We start from the raw sequence: 21,172 nt of genomic DNA, 5'->3' as shown, positions 1-21,172 counted from the left end.
GAGCAAACATTAATTCCTTAAAAAATAACTATAAATAGGTGATATTTTACAATTTAGGGAAAAAATTATTATTATTATTATTATTGTTATTATTATTAGTAGTAGTAGTATTGATGTTTGTAGATAGCAAGTTTATATTGTTATATGTGGTAGGATATTGTAACAACCAATTAAGGTTATTATCAATCAATTTCACTGTTAGATCGATTATGTTGATCTAACGGTTATATTTATTTCTATCTTTGTAGGGTTATGATTGTGAAATCATTAAATATGGAAAATCGTAAACATATAAAGGTGAAATTAAATATAAAGTATTAAGAGCCTGTTTGGATCTTTTTTTTTAAACTAGAAGCTATTTATAAATTAAAGTAAAAAAAAAGAGCTTAAAAAAAGCAAAAAACTGTTTGATAATTATATAAGATTTTTAGCTTAAAAGTCACTTAAAAACACATATTTTAAGAAAACTATCTCTCTATCTTTATAACTCTTCATTTTAAATAAAAACACACAATTCAAGAAAAGCAGATAAGAGTTTAAAAAAAAACTCCTCTTAAGATCTTTTAGTTTTTAACTTTTTTCTTTGTTATAAAAAAAAAACTTTTCATTATAAGAACTTTTCTCAAAATCTGTTTAATCTAACTTATACTTATAAGTAACTTTTAACTTAACAAAGAGACAATCCAAACAAGTACTAAATATATGAGAAATTATAATAATATAAAATTAGAAATAAATATAACCATAATCGATCTAATTATAAATTAATTAATAGTAATATGAAATTATTAATAACCTAATTGATTGTTCCAATATGTTATGTTGTGTGTGTGTATCTGTCATAATTTATCAACTCTATCGGGCCTTATTAATTACGAGAGAAAGAAAGGAAAGGAAAGGAAAGGGAAGAATAGAAACCTTGCTGACTTCCCGCAGCTATAATGGTTTTCCCACCTCACCGTTAGCATTGCTGGACTCTTCCCATAACTTGAAATTTTTTGGTTACCTCTTTCTCTGCACAAAAGGTAAAAGGAAAATTTTCCTCCTTCTCTCTCACAAGAATTATTAATTGCATCTGCAAATTTTCTACAGATGCAATCGGGTTGCTCGAGCTATTTAAATTCTTTGTTTTTTTGAACTTCGGATCGATGACAGTGGTGAAAGTTCTCTTTTTACGAGTTTGGAGATGTGGGTTTTCCTCCCCTCCCCCCCCCCCCCCCCTTCTTTTTCTTACGCAATACTATATTTTAATCTTAAATTTGGGGTTTCTGGAAAACATTGCTATAAAAGTTTGAATGTTTTTCGAGCCCCACGTTAGTTTACTTTACCAGCAATTCCGGTGTAATGTTTTAACTCTGATTCAGTGCACCAGTACCAGCCTGAAGAAGCTACTGTGATAATGTTGCTGAAGATTTAAATATCTCATGTTTCTACATCTTAAATTGGTGTAAAGACTTTTTTTTTTTTTTTCTTTAGTTTGATAATTATTTATTCATCAACTTATGAAGGAAAATTATTTGAACCTTTTTGGTTTGACATGGCATTACACTTTATCGGCAGATGTACTTATACCACTTTCGTAGCATTTGCATATTTTTTCTGATCTAGATGTAACTTTTGTGTTTTAAATGTTATGTAATCAGATGTTAGATGGTTATGTGTTTGCTTTCCTTTTGGTGCTTTCGTGGTCTGTGGAGGTAATAGATGCGAGTGCAGGTGATTCTGATCCGCATTATAGGTACTTATCTCCAATCTTTCCCTTGATTTCCTTTGAATGTTGTCCATATCAGTCTTTGTTTATATTTGGAATACATCTTATACAGATAAAAAATTTATTTTTTTATGCAATAAACAAGAGGTTTAGGGTGGGGTTTGGTAGACAAAAATAGATTTGAAGTTTTTTATAATCTAATTTTGGAATATCTGGCTTTAGTATATGGGCTTTGCAGAATGCATATCAGGTTGAAGCTAAATATTGTTTTGGAAACTGAGATTCATTTCATACTGGTGACAGAGTTGTATATATGCTTTTGTTTCTTTAGGTTTTGCATTGTCATGTTTTAACTTCTAATTTCTTTGAGCTTTCATATTTTTTCAGTGCTAACTGCCGATTGTTTGTAGCTTGCCAAAATACTTTATATATTTGATATTTAATGAAAATATAAAAAAAGTACTCTTAGGAGTCTTACCAGCAAATCTTAATAGTCTGTAACCGTATTCAAATGTACAACTTTAATAATAACGACCAGGCCTTATCACTAGATGGGGTTAGCCACATGGATCAATCAATGCCACTGGGTTCTATCAAAAATATAATTTCAATACACCATTTAGAGTAGTTTTTTTTTGCAATGGTTTCTCCTGAAGTTTTCGTAGGCCTTCATCTGCCCATACAAATCAGACGATCTTCCATTTGATCCATTTTTCTCTCTTTAGCCTCTATTAGTCTTCTTCTCTCATGACCTAAGCATGTTATATGAGTTTTTATCTTCTTGTAATCTTATAATTTCTTTTATTTCTGCTCATTCACTTTAACATTCTCATTTTTGCCAAGCTTATTGTTTTCTTTTGCTGGCACTTCATGCCCCAATATTCACTACCAAGGAGCATTGTGGGACTTATTATTTGATTTGCACTTTGCAATCCCAAATTACACTTGAATCAGTTTTTCATTTCATCCATTTTGCTTGAACTCTATTGTGATATCCCCATCAATCTCACAATCACTCTATAAGATAAATCCAAGATTTCTAAACCATGCAACTTGTGGTATGATGGGATCCACATTTTGCAACCTCAAAACATTGCTATCTAGATTATTACTAAACTTTCATTCCATATACTCTGTCTGACACCTACTTAACCAAAACCCTTAGATCTGGTTTCACCTAGTCCAATCGGTCACCCTTTCTCTAGAGACCATCTTTCCTTTCACGGCTTTTGTCTCATAAATGCACATCCTATTTTTTTTGAGTGTGTGGGAGCACATGCTCTCTTTCTTTCCACCTCCTCCGTCATTTCCTTTGCCACACCATCTTCAGTCAGACCTAGTCCCCATCACCTCTGTTTGGCACCCCACCCCCCATTGCTGTTTGGCTCCCTTGGCCTGCAGTTTCTTTTCCGTGCTTAGTGATCAGCTTTGACTGTTCTCTTTCTCTCCTTCAGGTTTGATGTGTTTGGGCTGTTTATAGGCATTTTCTGGTGATTATCTCTGGTTTTGTCATTATTTTAGTTACTTTTTGGCTTAGCATTGAGGGGGTGAATGGGAATGATGATGCAAACCCAACTTAAACTTCAATGCCACTGATTGTTAGTTTACTGTTCTTTTCCCACTGATGAATCATACCAGTGATGACTTCTTTCCCACGGATGCAACATACTAGATGTGACTTCTTGTCGATGAATATTCCAATGGTGACTTATGCTGGATATGACTCATAATAGCCCCATTTGTCCCAATTCCAGTCCTCTCTGTGTCAATGCCAGATGCAATGTGGCCTCATCTCCATCCTAGACATCTATCATTGTTTGGCTATGACTTAACCTGTCTAGTATATATCTTCTTTTAGTGTGTTTAATTTTAACAAGCTTAAAGGTTAGTCAACTTTATCTTTAGGGGGAGCGTTAGAATATCACAAAATATATAGAAAATATCTCATAATAACATTATTGTATCTTATAATACCTTAGAGTATCTTTAGATGATCTCTTAGGACTGATTTCTATATTTAATTACATTTCTTGATTTGTTTCCTAATTTGATTAGGATTAGAAGTCTAGTACTTGATTAAATCGGGGTTATTGCTTTGTATTTTGTATCACATCAAATAAATAACAATTTTGCATTATTCATTTGCATTATTCATGTCTTCCTCCCTCTCCCATGCGGCATCCTCTGATGTCAATCCTTCCCATTGGATCTTAACCATGGGAATAACTCTATTCCTCGGTTGCTTCTCATCACGAGTTAGAAATTATTGGCCGAGGTACGAGCAGGACCTCCACCACCACCACCACCATAGCAGGACGTTCAGATGGCGGATCCGATACCAGCTGTTGAGCCTGTTGTACTATGACAGGAAATAGTTGGAAATGCCACCCATGATGTTGATGTGTCTGTGCACAAAGGGAGAGATGGACCACCGGTGATTGATCGAGAGACTCGGAAGAGGATGCTGAATGCTTTCAGGAAGCATTCCCACCCCACTACAAGGGTGGAAGAGACACTGTTCCTGCCCTTGAGTGGATACGGGAGATGGAGCGCATTTTTCAGGTTATGGAGTGTGATGCAGAGATGAAGCTTCTGTATTCTGTTTATATGTTGCAGGGAGATGCAACGGACTGGTGGAACAATGTTAGGATTCCACTAGAGTGCCAGGGATATGCTATTACTTGGCCACTATTTGAGAGACACTTCTTGATGAAGTACTTCCCTGAAGAGGCTAGAGAAAAGAAGAAAAGGGAATTTGAGGATCTCAGGCAAGGAAACTGATAGGGCCCAATTGCGTAAGGCCCAACTGAATAATGTCTAATGTCTATGTGAGAGACAAAGGTAGAAAACGTTGGCTTGCTCCCACTCAATCTGTTATTGCTGACTCAGATATTCTGTTAGAGGAGGATGAGGTGCAACGCACTACGGGTTAGTTGGTAATAGTTTAAATACGCAGGGGAAGTGAGGGAAAAGGGTACCAAGGAGGTCATTGTTAGTTGGAGAGTATTAGGAGATTTACAGGGCATCTCGAAGGTCCCTGATTACTGCTTTTGTTGTTATTTCCATTAAACGTTGATCCATCGCAGCACTATGGAGAACCATTGTAATGCTTTTTTTGTTATTGAATGCTGAGTATATCAATATAAGAGTATTTCAGTAAAAAATTGTGTCTCTGTTACTTTATCTGTATCAATGTGGTATCAAAGCTCGTTCTGGGCGCTGGGGTATGGTCTGGACGAGAAGCATGGAAGGAATGGAAGAAGGGTTAACTCGCAGCGAACAATATCAGGAAGAATTAATACGTCGCATGGAGGCCAGCGATGCGAATCAAGCGGAAATCATACGTCAGCTAAGAGAGCTGAGGGCGGGATTGAATTGGCTTAGATTTGAGGAATTTCGAACGGTTAGAAACAACGAGAACAGAGAGGGAAGAAGGAATGGGTTTGAAGGATCCCACGGAAGTCACAGAGTAATGAATCATGGGGACTCGAGAGGTCGCAAATTAGAAATCCCTATGTTTGTTGGAGCAAATGCTTATGCATGGTTGAGTAAGGTGGAATGCTATTTTCAGGTGAATGAGATTGAAGATGAGGAGAAGGTGCCAGCAGTGATGTTAGTCCTCGATGGTGAAGCCCTTAGTTGGTATCAATGGTGGGAGTTAGACAATCCATCTGCGACGTGGGTACAATTCCGACGAGAAATTCTATGTAGATTCCAGCCTGAGATGTTGGACAACCCCTACGGACCACTATATTCATTGAAGAAAAACAACACGGTGGCAGAATTTCGGAACGAATTTGAAGCGGTGGTGGGCACCATGAGATACGCAGATGAGGTGCTGAAGGGCGCGTGGCTGAGTGGTATTAAGCCTAGCATTAGAGAAGAAGTCTTAATGACTCCTGGATTGAGGCTAGCTGCAATGATGAAATTAGCCCAAAAATATACCAACGTAATTTGGCATGGGCTGAGGAAGGTGTGGGATATTTTGGGCCCAAGCATGCGAATGGGCCATACAAGAATAATACTAATTATGCTAAGTCCAGTCTGGGTAAATTCAATCCAATTAAAAATAACACCACGGGAGGGGGAAGGGAATTATCACTGAAATCCCTAATTTGAACGCTATAAATCGCGGAGGAGTAACGATGGAAACTTCTGTAAACTCATCAACAAATCGAAGGGAGGAAAGTCAGGGGAGTAATTTCAGAAGGCTGTCTAACGAGGAGGCGTCGGATCGAAGGAGCAAGGGGTTATGTTTTCGGTTTGAGGATAAATGGCACCCAGGACACAAGTGCGCAGGAAAGCAATTTCATCTCTTGATTCTCGATGACGGAGAAGGTGACAATAACGGCAAGGTAGAGACAGAAGCAGAAGTCGTCCTAGAGCAAGTTTGCAAGGATGAGGATCTCGCTTTACAACTAACTTTGTAGAGCATGTTGGGGTTCATTTCGAATCAATCTATGAAAGTCTGGGGCGAAGTGGAAAACGAGAAGTTGGTGGTGCTAATTGATTGTGGAGCATCAAACAATTTTGTAAAGGAAGAGGTGGCTCATCGTCTGAAATGAAAGGAAGAGAAGACGCCATTATACAGAGTAGAGGTGGGAGATAGACACAAGGTGGATTGCAGTGGAGTCTGTAGGAAGGTGAATATAGGGATTCAGAACTAGATGATTGTACAAGATTTGTATATGTTTGAGCTGGGAGGAGCTGACATTGTCCTGGGTATGGACTGGTTGAGGCAGTTGGGTGATATTCGAGCTAATTTCCGCGAGATGACTCTCAGGTACGAGACACAAGGCAAGGAGGCATTTATTAAATGTGATCCTTCTTTATCTCGCACCATTTCATCTTTTAAATCCATGTCCAAAGCTTTGTTACAGACTGGTCAGGGGTATTATATTGAAAAGGAAGAGGTAGGTTCAACGACAATGGTTGAGGATGACATTTTTCCTATTGGTTGGAAGGAGTTGGCGAAATTAATTGAAGAATTTGCAGATTTGTTTATGAAGGTGAAGGGAATTCCACCACAACGCACCAGAGACCACTCTATCACTCTGAAATCCGGAAGTCAAGTACCTAACATTCGCCCTTATAGGTACCCTTATTATCAGAAAATGGAAATTGAGAAACTGGATGCTGAATTGTTGGATGATGGTATGATCCGACCGAGTATTAATCCTTATTCTAGCCCCGTTTTTTTGGTGAAAAAAAAGGATGGAAGTTGGAGGGTATGTGTGGATTACAGGGCTTTGAATAAAATTACGGTCCGACAGATTTCCTATACCAGTTGTGGAAGAACTGTTAGATGAGGTAGGAGGGTCTAAGGTGTTCAGCAAATTAGATCTAAAATCCGGGTATCATCAGTTAGAATGAAGGAAGAGGATATCCCGAAAACAGCATTCCGGACACCCGAAGGCCATTATGAGTATTTGGTCATGCCATTTGGGCTTAAAAATGCTCCTTCTACATTTAATGCGCTCATGAATGAGGTACTGAAACCTTTCTTACGGAAGTTCACTTTGGTGTTTTTTGATGACATCTTGGTTTATAGTAGAAGTTCCGAGGAGCATATTGAACATCTTAAAAAAGTTTTTTCAGTTTTATGGCAGAATGAGTTGTTTGCTAACAGAAAAAAATGTAGATTTGGGTAGAATCGCATTGAACACTTGGGCCACTTCATCACTGCGGAAGGGTCAGTGCAGATCCGGAAAAAATTAAAGCTATGGTGGATTGGCAGAGCCCTACCAATGTGAAGGAGTTGCGTGGGTTTCTTGGTCTCACAAGTTTTTATCGGAAATTTGTGAGAGATTATGGTAAAGATAGCTCAACCTTTGACTAGTTTGCTTAAAAAAGAGGCATTTAAGTGGGATCAAACAACAGAAGTTGCTTTTCAATTGTTGAAAAAAGCTATGGTCAATGTTTCTATCCTCGCGTTACCAGATTTTTCTAAGACATTCACGATAGTAACAGACGCTTCGGGGAAGGGTATTGGAGCTGTACTTATGCAGGAAAATCGTCCCTTGGCTTACATCAGTCAGGGATTTTCTAAAAGAGCGTTGAACAAATCTGTTTATGAGAAAGAGTTGATGGCCATTGTATTTGCAGTGCAAAAATGGCGACCGTATTTGCTGGGAGGCATTTTATTGTCAAAACAGATCAAAAAAGCCTACGATTTTTGTTGGAGCAGCAAGTATTGGGGGAAGAACAGCAGAGATGGGTATCCAAATTATTGGGATGACTTTGAAATTCAATATCAACCTGGAAGGGAGAATGTAGTAGCGGATGCCTTATCTAGAAACATGCATTGTTCTATGATCTCTCAAGTACAATTGCCACAGCTGGAAGAAGTTGAAAAAGAGGTACAAGATGATCCTAAATTGCATCGTATTACACAAGAATTGCTCTTGAATTCCACGACACATGCAGGTTTTAAATTAGTTGGGGGCGGGCTGTTTTACAAAGATAAGTTGGTTTTATCCAAGACATCTAAATTTATACTTGTAAACTTGCATGAGTTTCATGATTCAAATGTTGGGGGACATTCAGGATTTTCCAGGACTTACAAAAAATTTGAGCGTGGTCTATTGGGAGGGTGTGCACAAGACCATTCAGCAGTATGTTACTGCTTGCGCTGTTTGCCAAAAAGTTAGGTTCAAAATTTGTCTCCCACGGGGTTGTTACAGCCACTGCCGGTTCCAACTCAGGTATGGTTTGAAATTTCTATAGATTTCATCGGTGGGTTGCCTAAAGCGTTTGCGGTTGACACCATATTAGTTGTGGATCGGATCACAAAATACGCTCATTTTATGGCATTATCACACCCTTATTCAGCAAAAGAAGTGGCTGAGTTGTTTGTCAAAGAGGTAGTTCGTTTGCATGGATTTCCTTTGGTGGTGGTTTCGGATAGAGACAAAGTGTTCTTGAGCAAATTTTGGTCTGCATTGTTTAAATCCACTGGTACCAAGCTGCATTATTCTACGGCATACCACCCACAATCTAATAGGCAAACTTAAGTAGTAAACAGGGGTTTAGAGACTTAACAGAGGTGTTTCTGTAGTCCATAACCGAAGAGTTGGCCTAAGTGGTTACATTGGGCAGAGTTTTGGTACAATACCACGTATAAACTATAAAGAGTCAACGGGTATGACACCCTTCAAAGCTTTATACGGTATTGATCCCCCACAACTTTTGAGGGTTGGCAATAGCTTTGTGAGGGTGGATGTTGTTTCTTCGTTATTGGCTGAAAGGGAGGCTATTTTAGAAGAGTTGAAAGTTAATTTGGAGAAGGCTTCGAATCGTATGAAGGTTCAAGTGGACCAGCATCGAAGGGATATCAATTTTGATGTAGGAGATTTGGTTTATTTGCGGATTCAACCTTACCGATTGAAGACCTTGGCTTCTAAGGTCAATGAGAAGTTAAGGGTATGCATGACAACCTTCCTGGAATCAATTCTTTTTTAATTTCTGTTCCCGGGAACAGAAATGGATAGGAAACTCGTTTGGTAAAACCGGTTTGTTTTTTTGTTCCCGGGATGAACCGGTTTAATTTTTGTGCTGGGGAACAGAAAAAAGAATCAATTTTTTTTTGCTTTTTTATTCCCGGGCACAAAATGAGAAACACTTATCCCTCTCAATCACTCTCCCCCATCGTACCACTAGTGTCGTCGTCACCACCTCCACCTATCACCACCACCACCACAACTACCGCCGCCGCCACCACCACCACCACTATCACCGTCACCACCACCACCATCATCACAACCACTGCCATCACACGCCACTGCCACCACCTCCATCGCCATCACTACCACCACCACGATGCCACCACTACCATCACCACCATGTCACCAACCACCACTACTATTGCCGCCGCCACTATCGTCACCACCTCCGTCGTCGCTGCCGTCGCCACCAACCACCACCACCATCGTCACAGCCATTACCGTCACCACCACCATCATCGCCACCATTACACCACCTCCGCCACTACCACCACCACTGCCACCACCACGACCATAATGTCTTCACAACCACCACCACCATGCCACTGCTACCATTATTGTCGCCACCAACCACCATACTCACCACCATTGTCGTAACCACTGCCGTCACCTCCACCACCACCATCCCCACCACTACCGTTGCCGTCGCCACCATTACCACCGCCATTGTCGCATCCACTTCCGTCACAACCACTACCACTATCTTCACCACGTCACTGCCACCACCACTATCGTACCGCCGCCGCCACCACCACCACAACCACACTGTGGAAAGGAAAGTGATGATCCGAATTTTTTTTATATTTAAAAGGAATTAGTTTTTATTATATTATTTATTGTGTTATCAAAAACACAATTCTCATTCTCGGAATAAAAATAGAACATGTTATCAAACACATTTTTTTTTCTCAGAAACTGTTCCATGGCACAGAAATAAAAAAGAATTGTTTCTTTTCAAAAACAGTTCTAGGGAATAGAATGGTTGTCATGCACACCCTAAGTCCCCGTTATTATGGTCCATTTCCAGTAACAGAGAAAATTGGTGTGATTGGGTATCGATTGTCCTTGCCTAGCGGGTGTAAAATTCACCCTGTTTTTCACGTGTCTTTGTTGAAAAAGGCTAACCCGGTGGTAGTAAATGCTCAACCATTACCAGATATGTTGAATGAGGAGTGGGAGTTGCAAGTCACACCTGCGGACATTCTGGATTGGCGCAGGGATCCCCAAGGTAAGGTTCAGGTTCTGGTTAAGTGGTGCAATTTACCCGACTTTGAAAATTCATGGGAGGATTTCATTACCCTTGAAGCTCAGTTTCCTCATCTCAACCTTGAGGACAAGGTTCCGGTCGTGGGGGGAGTATTGATAGGGCCCAATTGCGTAAGGCCCAACTGAATAATGTCTATGTGAGAGACAAAGGTAGAAAACGTTGGCTTGCTCCCACTCAATCTGTTATTGCTGACTCAGTTATTCTGTTAGAGGAGGATGAGGTGCAACGCACTACGGGTTAGTTGGTAATAGTTTATATACGCAGGGGAAGTGAGGGAAAAGGGTACCAAGGAGGTCATTGTTAGTTGGAGAGTATTGGGAGATTTACAGGGCGTCTCGAAGGTCCCTGATTACTGCTTTTGTTGTTATTTCCATTAAACGTTGATCCATAGTAGCACTATGGAGAACCATTGTAATGCTTTCTTTGTTATTGAATGCTTAGTATATCAATATAAGAGTATTTCAGTAAAAAAATGTGTCTCTGTTACTTAATTTGTATCAGAAACATGACGGTGGATGAATACTTGAGTAAATTCAATCGGTTGGCTAAATATTCTTGTTATGGTAGAGGTCCCCTCATTCTAGAAGATAAAGCATTTAAATTCAATAAGGGCTTGAATGATATGATTGCAGACAAGCTGGCTAGTCATTGTTCAAGAGATTTGTGGAGTTGATTAAGCAGTGCCAGGACATACAGGAGTATTATAGGACCCGAGGCAAGGATACTGCAGGCAAGAGTTTCCATGGGAAGACTACTAACTGGAACGGAAAAGGCAAGGGCTTGCAGGTGAAGCAGAACGGAAACAAGTTTAAGAGAAATGGGAATGCAAAAGTCAGGAATGGGAAGACTCCTACTTGTGCTAAGTATGGGAGGTCTCATTTTGGTGTCTGTCGGATTGGACAAAATGTATGCTTCAGTTGTGGGCAAGCAGGCCACTATTCTAAAGAGTGCCCCCAGAAAAAGGGGCAAGTTGCGGCTATTCAGGCTATTCTATTCAGGCTATTCCGACTCCCATTACTATTGGGGAGCATCCAGTACCTTCAGTTGCACGAGTTTATGCTGTCACCCAGCAGGAGGCGGAGAAGTCTCCAAATCTGATAAGAGGTACCATTTCCATTGATGGCTATGATTTTGATGCATTGTTTGATTCTGGAGCCACCACTCCTTTATTTCGAGTTTTGTTGCGAATGGTTTGAACTTGCCTATATATGCATTTACACCTCCTATGGTAGTGAAGACTGCCACTGGAGATTTAGTTTCCACTTCTTTGATGTGTAAGGAAGTCAAGTTCAGTTATGAAGAGAAGGAGTATGTGGTTGATCTGATTATGCTTGAGGGTATGAATTTGCACATTATTCTGGGCATGGATTGGCTAGTCAGATATGGAGTCATGATTGATTGTTGTAGCAGGAAGATTTACTTCTCTTCTAAGAATGAGAAGAATGACTCCCCATATTTATCAGTGTTGCAGATGATAAAGGCTCTAAGGCTCTAAATACAGGAGATGTGGGATACATCATGTTAGGAGGGTTGGTTGGTGACTCTAAGGAGCCAACTTCTAGTACCCCTATTGTATGTGACTTTGAGGATGTATTTCCAGAAGAAATCACACAGTTTCCACCAGAAAGGGAGATTGAATCTCCATTGATCTATTGCCTGGTGTGGGGTCTATCTCTTTGGTTCCATACTGGATGTCACCAGTGGAACTTGTAGAGTTGAAGAAGCAAATTGAAGATCTGTACAGCAAGAATTTCATTAGACTGAGTGTGTCTCCTTGGGGAACACCAATTATCTTTGTGAAGAAGAAGGATGGAACCATGAGGTTGTGCACATATTATCGGCAATTGAACAAGGTGACTGTGAAGAACAAGTACCCCCTACCTCGCATTGATGATTTGTTGGACCAACTTAGAGGTTCTTCAGTATTTTCGGAGATTGATCTTCGTTTCGGATATAATCAGATCCGGGTAAAAGCAGAAGATATTCCGAAGATGGCCTTCCGATCTAGATATGGGCACTATGAGTACCTAGTGATTCCATTTAGGCTTACAAATGCCCCAACGGTGTTCATGAGTTATATGAACCGGATCTTCAAACCTTACTTAGATCAGTTTGTTGTGGTCTTCATTGATGATATTGTGATCTACTCCAAGAGCAAAGAGGAGCATGCAGAGCATTTGAGGATAGTTTTACAGATCTTGAGAGAGCATCAGTTGTATGCGAAACCGTCCAAGTGTGACTTCTGGTTGTATGAGATTCTTATCTCCCAGATATTCGTTAAATAGTCGTTATGCTGTCCGTGAGACTTTGGCGGGAATGACACTACTAATGGCTAATGGAATTAGTTATTAGTTGTATGTTTTAGATTCACGCTTATACAAATATCTCATGTGAACGATTTTGGAAATGTTTTTAGAAAACGTTTTGGAAAAAGTTAACTCATATTTTTATAAGACAATTTCATATTTAATAAAAATCAAGTCTTCCGCTGTGTGCGTTAAATATCATGTATGTTAACAACCGGAGTACTACGGGGTGTTACAATTAGAAGTCTAGTACTTGATTCGGTCGGGGTTATTGCTTTGTATTTTGTATCACATTAAATAAATAACAATTTTGCATTGTTCATTTGCTTATTCTCTCTTTTCTGTCATCTCTTCCTCAACCCTACAATTTCAACAACGAATTAAAATTTAATAGAGAGAGAAATGTGCCAAGGAGGCATCTTTTGGTTTGTTAGTTTATCCAATTTTGGGGTTCCATGGGTACCTTTGAGTGGTGTTTAAATTATTTCTCAAATTTGACATTTGTTGAATTCATCATGTTTTTATTTTTATTTTTGTAAATTTTCTTATTGTAGTAAATTGGAAATCTTCAATACATCCAAATTTTCGAAGCTATTATATTTGTCGGATTTCCCTACCCTATTCTTATTTTTTGTTTTGTTTTGGATATCAGGGGGTGTACAAGACAATGTGAGGAAACTGGATGTGTTGGGCAAAGATGTTTTCCGAACTGTAAATTTTCTTCGGATGGAGAACTTATTGATCGTCCATGGTACATGCAAGAACCACTTTATTTACAATGGAAAAAATGGGATTGTCAAAGTGACTGCCGGTACTACTGCATGCTTGATAGAGAGAAAGAAAAAGAATTACTTAACCTTGGCCCTGTCAAATATCATGGTAAATGGCCATTCAGGCGTATCTATGGGATGCAGGTTTGTCACCTAAGAAGCTATGCATCTTATTTTTCATCTCAAAAGCTTTTGTTTAAAGATCTGACATGTATCCTTTTTATTAGGAGCCTGCTTCTGTGGCTTTCTCTGCTCTCAATCTTGCAATGCATTTTCATGGTTGGGTCTCCTTTTTCATTCTTTTGTATTATAAATTGCCTCTAAAAGATGGGAAGAAGGCATATTATGAGTATGCTGGTTTGTGGCATATCTATGGGCTCTTATCGCTGAACTCCTGGTTTTGGAGTGCTGTTTTCCACAGTCGGTTAGTTATTTAAGCAGACATTTTCAGTATTTTGTACTGATTCTAAATATCTATATTTGTTTACCAATGTCATCCTGATTTGGTTATTATAAGAATGAATACCTTGCTATTTGACCCTAAAGAGTGATGATTATTGGTATTGCCAATCAAGCTTTCTATAGTTGTTTCATGTTGAAGTGATGCATCTTAGTTCTTATGTGGGAGTCTGAATCACCTGGCTAAATAGTCAAATGATGTGATTCAAATTGAATCACAATATATGCATATGAAATATTAATGCACAAACTGTTTCGTATGTTAATTTTTAGTACATGGAATATTTCTAATACTGTCCCTTTCTATCAACGTCAATGCCACCTTTATAGCAGTCGGTGAACCCATATAAAAGCAAGAACAGAAATACTGCCCCTTTCTAAGACAAACTAAAATTTATGAATGGCTGTTTTTGCTTTGATAATTACAAGCCTCACTCAAAAATCATTTTGAGTGGTCCAATATATATATATAGGGTAAGGATCATTTTACATTAGTGTAAGTTACACTCTTAATCTTGTCCGTTGATCTCATTTATATTTAAGAGCTCAAATTTTTTAGTAATGTGAGTCATTGGATACAAGTGGATCAATGGTCAAGATTGAGTGTAAGACTTCTAACTCTTACACCGGTGTAAGAATATCCTGTCCCATATATATATATATAGGACATGATTCTTTTACACCGTTGTCAAAGAAAAAATGTGACACCTCTTCTGAGAGTCGTTGATCTTGTCTTGATCTAACGACTCTAATTTGTAAGATGAGGTGTCAAACTTTTTTTTTAATATTGATGTCATTCCTTGTCTTAGATGAGGTGTCAAACTTTTTTTGATACTGATGTCAATCACTCTGATTTGTCTTGATCTAACGGTTATTAGATAAGGTGTCACACTTTTTTTTGATACCGATGTCAAAGGATTTTAACACCCCCCCCCCCCCCCTCTCCCTCTCCCTCTCTCTCTCTCTCTATATATATATATATATATAGTTGGTTATAATTAAATCTAATGCTGACAGTGTTCTGAATTATTGTGATGCTCCTACAGTTTTTAAGAAATTATCTCACTTTTTTTTGTAAATCCACCTGAACTGTGAAAAAGTAACGAAACATGTCTCGTTATCTGTTGAATATAGCAATATAGGTCTCCTAAATTTTTTCCTACATCTTAATTTCTTTTTTTCTTCATTGTTTGTGTGTCCTATTGTGCTGCAGAGATGTTGATCTAACTGAGAAACTAGACTACTCATCTGCAGTTGTTCTCCTTGGATACTCCCTCATTTTGGCCATCTTACGGACCTTCGATGTTAGGGATGAGGCTACCAGAGTTATGGTTTCGGCTCCATTGATTGCTTTTGTGAGCACCCACGTACTGTTCATCAACTTCTATATGCTAGACTATGGTATGTCTCGTCATGCAATCTTTATATTATTATTGCTGAGGCTCAGAGTTGAATGTAGGATCCATGTGTTCTTTATTTCTCTCTTTAAGAAAAGCTTACAACAAGCTGTCTGTTAATTGTCCATGCCATTCGCTTTTGTAGCTTCTGCTTCTATTTCAAGATTATCTACAGGATTCTTAATCTATCTTTTTCCTTCCAACTCATTCTTTGGGGATGATGGACCATTTTGCCCCTACTATAAATTTTTTTATCACTGTCCCTCTTCCCAAACTATATATCAATTTGCCCCTCTTAAACTATATACAAATATGTCCCTATTTAACTAAAGTTTGACCAAACCTTAATCCTTGGTATTGTGAGTCTTTTATTCTAGTAAATAGCTCATTTTCTCCCGTAAGTGTTGATTAAACTTTGGTCAAATAGGGATATATTGATATATAGTTTGACAAGATGGACAAATTGATTTATAGTAGTCTTTTAAAACTTGGCCCAGTCATCGACTCGGTCGAGGTATTGTGTCGTTGGTTCAATCGGTGGTTCACTGGTTCAACTCGTTTAATTAAATTATATTAAATTATATAATAAATATATTATAAGGTGCATTTTGACCAACAATTTAGGATAGCCTAGTGGTAAGTGATAACACTACTCACTTCCGTAGGCTGGGTTCCATTCCTAGCCCTTGTCAAAAGTGGAATATTTTGTTCAATTTTTAAAAAATCGGTTTAAGGGAGAAAACAGCATGACCCGCCAGGTTCCATTTGACCCGCTAGTTATTGAGACGATGCTCTCACTGGGTTACCGAAACCCGGGTCGACCCGGCCAGTTCGATCTGGATTTTAAAACACTGATTTATAGTTTAAGAAGAGAGGTAAAGTTGTAAATTTTTTAAAACACAAGGGAAAATTGGTCAATCAGCCCATTCTTTGGACTTAAGTGGTGGCATTGAGACTTACTTTTGAGAAGTGCATAGATTGGATATCTTTAACAAAATTGAAGTTATGCTTGTACTGCGAGTATCACAATGTTCGAATTTTTGTGTGCAATTGAGTTTGTGTTTTACTTCATTCTGTGTTTGTCATTCCTTGTATTTTTTTCCTTGTGATGATTTTGATTGTATTCTTAATCTAACTTTACAGGATGGAATATGATAGTTTGTGTAGTGATGGCAGTGGCACAACTTGCCATTTGGGCAGTTTGGGCTGGTGTTAGTCACCATCCTTCACGTTGGAAACTCTGGCTAGTTGTTATTGCTGGTGGCCTTGCAATGCTCCTAGAAATATACGATTTCCCTCCATATCAAGGACTAGTGGATGCACATGCTCTTTGGCATGCCACCACTATTCCTCTAACCTACATTTGGTGGAGTTTCATAAGGGATGATGCTGAGTTTCGAACCTCGAATCTTGTTAAGAAGGCCACGTAGCTTCCTTTTCTACTTACCTGACACATTTAAATGGATCATACTTTCACCCACAACTAAGCCTGAATAGATTCTCTTTGATGATGTACTTGTAAGTGCTTATTTCTCTTTCTGTTATTATGAGTTTTTGTGTTCATATTTGGGTGAATGATGAATTTGACATTTTTGACTGTTCTCTTCAATAGGCCAAAAGATCATTTCAGGATTCGCTTTCATGTTTTACCATTTCTCTTTGCTTAATTAATTTTGTACGAAATCTAACTTTTATTGGCCTAATTATTTCATTTTGATCTGAAGGATTATTATTATTTTCCCCCTTCAGGTGTATATAATTGACACTATGAGTCGATAAAACTTATCGAGTAACCAAACTGAATGGGCTTAGATAGAAAAGCTTAGCTTGCTTGGGTGACCAAAACATGAAAAACTCGAAGCAAAATTGATACGATGTCCGTTTAGAATTTTACTAATAGGAGAAACGGAAATTATACAGTTGGTTTTTTAAAACATTTAGTAACTTTGATATATGTGAATGGAAAAAGGTGATCATATTTTTTTAAGTTTCTTCTATTTGTTAACTGGCATCTTTGATTTCTATTTTAAATCAGTCCAAAATAAAAGAGGGCATTTAGACAATTAATATTTTTTATTTTTTTATTTTTGCTTGACATGTCACAGTTAATTTTAGTAGACAATCTATTACGTATTTATGTATGGCAAAATAAGGTTAATACTTCTAAACCAATAGAGCCCCAACTGGATTAAAACAAAGTTTTGACAGAACTAATCGAATTTTGGGAGAAATAAAAAAAATACTTCCAAACAAATGAACAAAAAAGGGGGACTACTCTTTTAGTCTTTACAATTTGTTTAGCGCTTTTATTTTTTATTTATTTATTTATTTTTGGGTAACATGGAATGCATTTAAGCTTAGTCTGATATGTTATCGGTTCGGCTTTCTTTGCTGAATTGAAGTAAATCAAAAAAGAAAATTCAGTTTTAAATTCATTTATTCTTTTGAACCAATTCAGTTTGATTTATTCTTTTGAACCATTTCAGTTCTTTACTTGTTCTACTCAACTGATTTTAAAAATCAGTTCAAAACCCAAATATAATGTATGAAAAGATTGAGTAAAAAAAGATAAGATAAAATAAAATAAAATACAAAATATAAATGATACTAGAATTTAAGAAAATAATTTAAAAATAAAATAAAATAAAGTAAAAATAGAGATAAATAAAAGAAAAAACACATAACAGAAAAAAGGAAAGTAAAAAAAAAAACTAGAGAAATAAAAATAAAAATAAAGGAAAAAACACTAAATAAATAAACAAACAAGAGAATAAAAATAGAGAGAGAGAAAGAGAAATAAAAGAAAATAAGAGAAGAAAAAAAACAATTTGCTTCATGAACTAGTTAGTTTTTCAAAAAGCAACTTTGTTCATGAACTTATTTTTAAAAATTAATTTTTTAAAGTGCAGTGTTTTTTTTTTTTTTTTTTTATACATCAAAAGAATGAAAAACAAACTAAAGAAAATGCACAAATTAAATAAATAGAAAAATAAAGACAAAACCTATCCCATTCCCCTCCTAGGATGTCAAACTCCAGCAGTGTTCGCTTGGAGCAGAAGCTGCAAAGGTCTACGAGGATTTGCAAAAATAGTATCATCTAGTATTGAAGCATTCTGAAGTGGAAGAGTGGCAGACAATTAGCACAAAAGTTGGCTTCGCGGTATACATGAACAACCAAAATTTGTCAATCTTGATCTAAGAGTGCTCATATCCGAGTCAGTAAACGAGACTCATGAGCTATTGCACCCTGTCTGGTGAGTGATAAGTCCATGAAATATGACTTAAAACATATATTTGTTGATATGAAAATGTTAATAGAAGTAGAGGTTATTGCTTTCATGATAATAGAGCAAAAATCAGTAGGCAACCCCGCTTCCTCAAGAACACGTCTAAGGAAGTCCCAACTAAGACAGTCATATGTCTTTTCAAGTTGGCGTTATCATGTCATAAATGCAAGTTAAGTTGTTGTTAATGGTGGGAGATACAAAGGAAACATGGGGAGATATTGAAGAGGAAATCTTATGGAAGCCTAAGCAAGCGGTTATGAGCAACGATGATGTTGTTGAAAGATAGTGGGTGAAAATCACCTATAGATTTGAATCTGTGTATGATACGGGATATGTTAATTAATGGTAAAAGCAGAGTGCAATAATTAAAGAACGGACTAACTTGAGATTAGAAGCAGATGTCAATATGCAGAAAATGATGAATAATCGGAGCCCAACAATGTTGTCTCCTTAAGATAATTTGTTCCCTCACAATTGATGTCGAAGGTTGATGAACACTTGTCTCCCACGATATAACGGATTACGTCTCCGAAATTATGGTACTATCATTCGGGAGCCCGAACGAAGACAATTGGATGTTTGAGGAATCACACCGTGAATGGTATAGATGCATGCATGCACGGAGAAGGCAAAAATTCGGTAGAGTAACGATGCAAAAAAAGGAATAATTTCTTGAAGAGGTCAGTGTCTACAATGTCTATAGACACTGTCCGGACACGATGAACTGCCACCAATGAACTGCTGTGACTAACGGCTGCGAACTGGTACGACCGATGACTGGTTCGGTTCAATATTAACTGAACAAATCGATTAGAAGCAACATTTCAGTTTGAATTTGGAGGGAAGCAACGATTGGACAAAATATTATGTAATAAAAAATTATGTTATTTATCTCACACACATCCACGACTGAACCGAGTCGAGCCGGCCGGATGGACGACGGCGACGCGCTAGTGGACCAATGCCCACCTAACTTCTATCTCCTCCACAAAATGTGTAGTGTCCCAAGGGGCAATCTAGGAGTGTAATGTTGGAACTTATATATCTTTCCACCTCTTACTAGTTATCCAATGGGAGACTTCTTAGTTTATAACCCACAACCCTTTCATCTCCATTCTTTCTTTTATTTCTCAACCCACTTCTTATTCATAACCCATAGGATTGCTATACAAATTCCAACATCCTCTACGTGGATAAGAAGTCAATTCATCATGAATAAATGCATAAAAGTTCATAGAGCTATTTACTCGATCGCAGACATTTCTGGAAAACTCTAATAGAGGGACAAAGAGTCAATTCTATATAGAATTCTATAGAATATAAAGAAAATAGATAAAATAAAATAAAATAAAGATAATATATAGATAATAAACAGAGTTCTTTCTCAGAATAACCATTCACTGGAAATCAATATGCTTCCGTTCTTCCATCAAATATTCTACTTTTTCCCGGATATTCGGACCGTTGACATCCGCCATAGGGTAAAAACAATTGCATCGAGATGGGTAAGGGTCATCTTTGAACCTTCTCTAGTGAAACCTATCGGATATACTCGGTCAATCGGTGGTTAGGGCGACTTGAACCGTTGACCTTTAGTGTATACCTAGACAATAGGAGTCACACAATTGCTTCTTTAGCATTGTTGGTCCTTATTGTTCTGCTCATTTTGGCCTTGGACACCTGCCTGGTTTTGTGAGTGTTCTAGAGAATCGGTCTTTATAAATTCTTAGAGAAGTTGTCCTCACTTCACACTCACATAGGTGATTCCTTGTGATGTAACTCAACATACATCATCTGAACACATAAGATTAAGAAACCATTAAAAGCATAAATGCTTACCTTCATATATAAACTGTTTTGTCATAGGAATGAGTGTGAGTTTAGAAACTCTCTAGTGTTAACAGTCGATCATCACTTAGTTGTCTCTTTGAACCTAGTTTATGGGATCTCCACTCATCATGGTAGAATTACCGTAATGATCAACAATTGATAGGGCTTAAATCCATTCCTTTCGAAAAATTCTCAACCAACTCTCTAGGAATCCCTTTGGTCAACAGATCCGCTATGTTCTATTTAGACTTCACATAGTCTATTGTAATAATTCCACTCGAGAGTAGTTATCTCACAGTATCATGTCTACGACGTATATGTCTAGACTTACCATTATACATGACATTTTCTGCCCTTCCAATAACAACTTGGCTATCATAACGTATGCATACGGCTGGTACCGGCTTTGGCCAATTAGGAACATCCTCAATAAAATTACAAAGTTATTTGGCTTCCTCACTGGCTTTATCTAAAGCAAATTCTACTTCCATGGTTTACCTTGCAATGTAAGTCTACTTGGAAGATTTCCAAGACACAACACCCCTACCAAGAGTGAACACAAATCCACTTGTGGATTTAGTGTAATTAGAGCCGGTGATCCAGTTTGCATTGCAATACCCTTCTATTACTGTAGGGTACTTTT

At 37.8% G+C, this 21,172-nt stretch overlaps 1 protein-coding gene across 1 annotated transcript; it reads left to right on the top strand.

The window, feature by feature from the left end:
- Positions 1-883: 883 nt before the first annotated feature.
- LOC133297077 (uncharacterized) lies at positions 884-17,042 on the top strand. The gene is made up of 6 exons (XM_061496142.1): positions 884-1,025; positions 1,644-1,738; positions 13,439-13,700; positions 13,784-13,980; positions 15,229-15,416; positions 16,556-17,042. The coding sequence occupies exons 2-6, from the start codon at positions 1,644-1,646 to the stop codon at positions 16,840-16,842; spliced, it is 1,029 nt and encodes a 342-aa protein (XP_061352126.1). The 5' UTR covers positions 884-1,025; the 3' UTR covers positions 16,843-17,042.
- Positions 17,043-21,172: the final 4,130 nt, after the last annotated feature.

Source organism: Gastrolobium bilobum, unplaced genomic scaffold (genome assembly GCF_033153095.1).
Source record: "Gastrolobium bilobum isolate Gb01-03AN ecotype WA unplaced genomic scaffold, APGP_CSIRO_Gbil_v1 utg26586, whole genome shotgun sequence".
Taxonomy (NCBI): domain Eukaryota; kingdom Viridiplantae; phylum Streptophyta; class Magnoliopsida; order Fabales; family Fabaceae; genus Gastrolobium; species Gastrolobium bilobum.
This window is presented reverse-complemented; position numbering and strand designations above follow the sequence as displayed.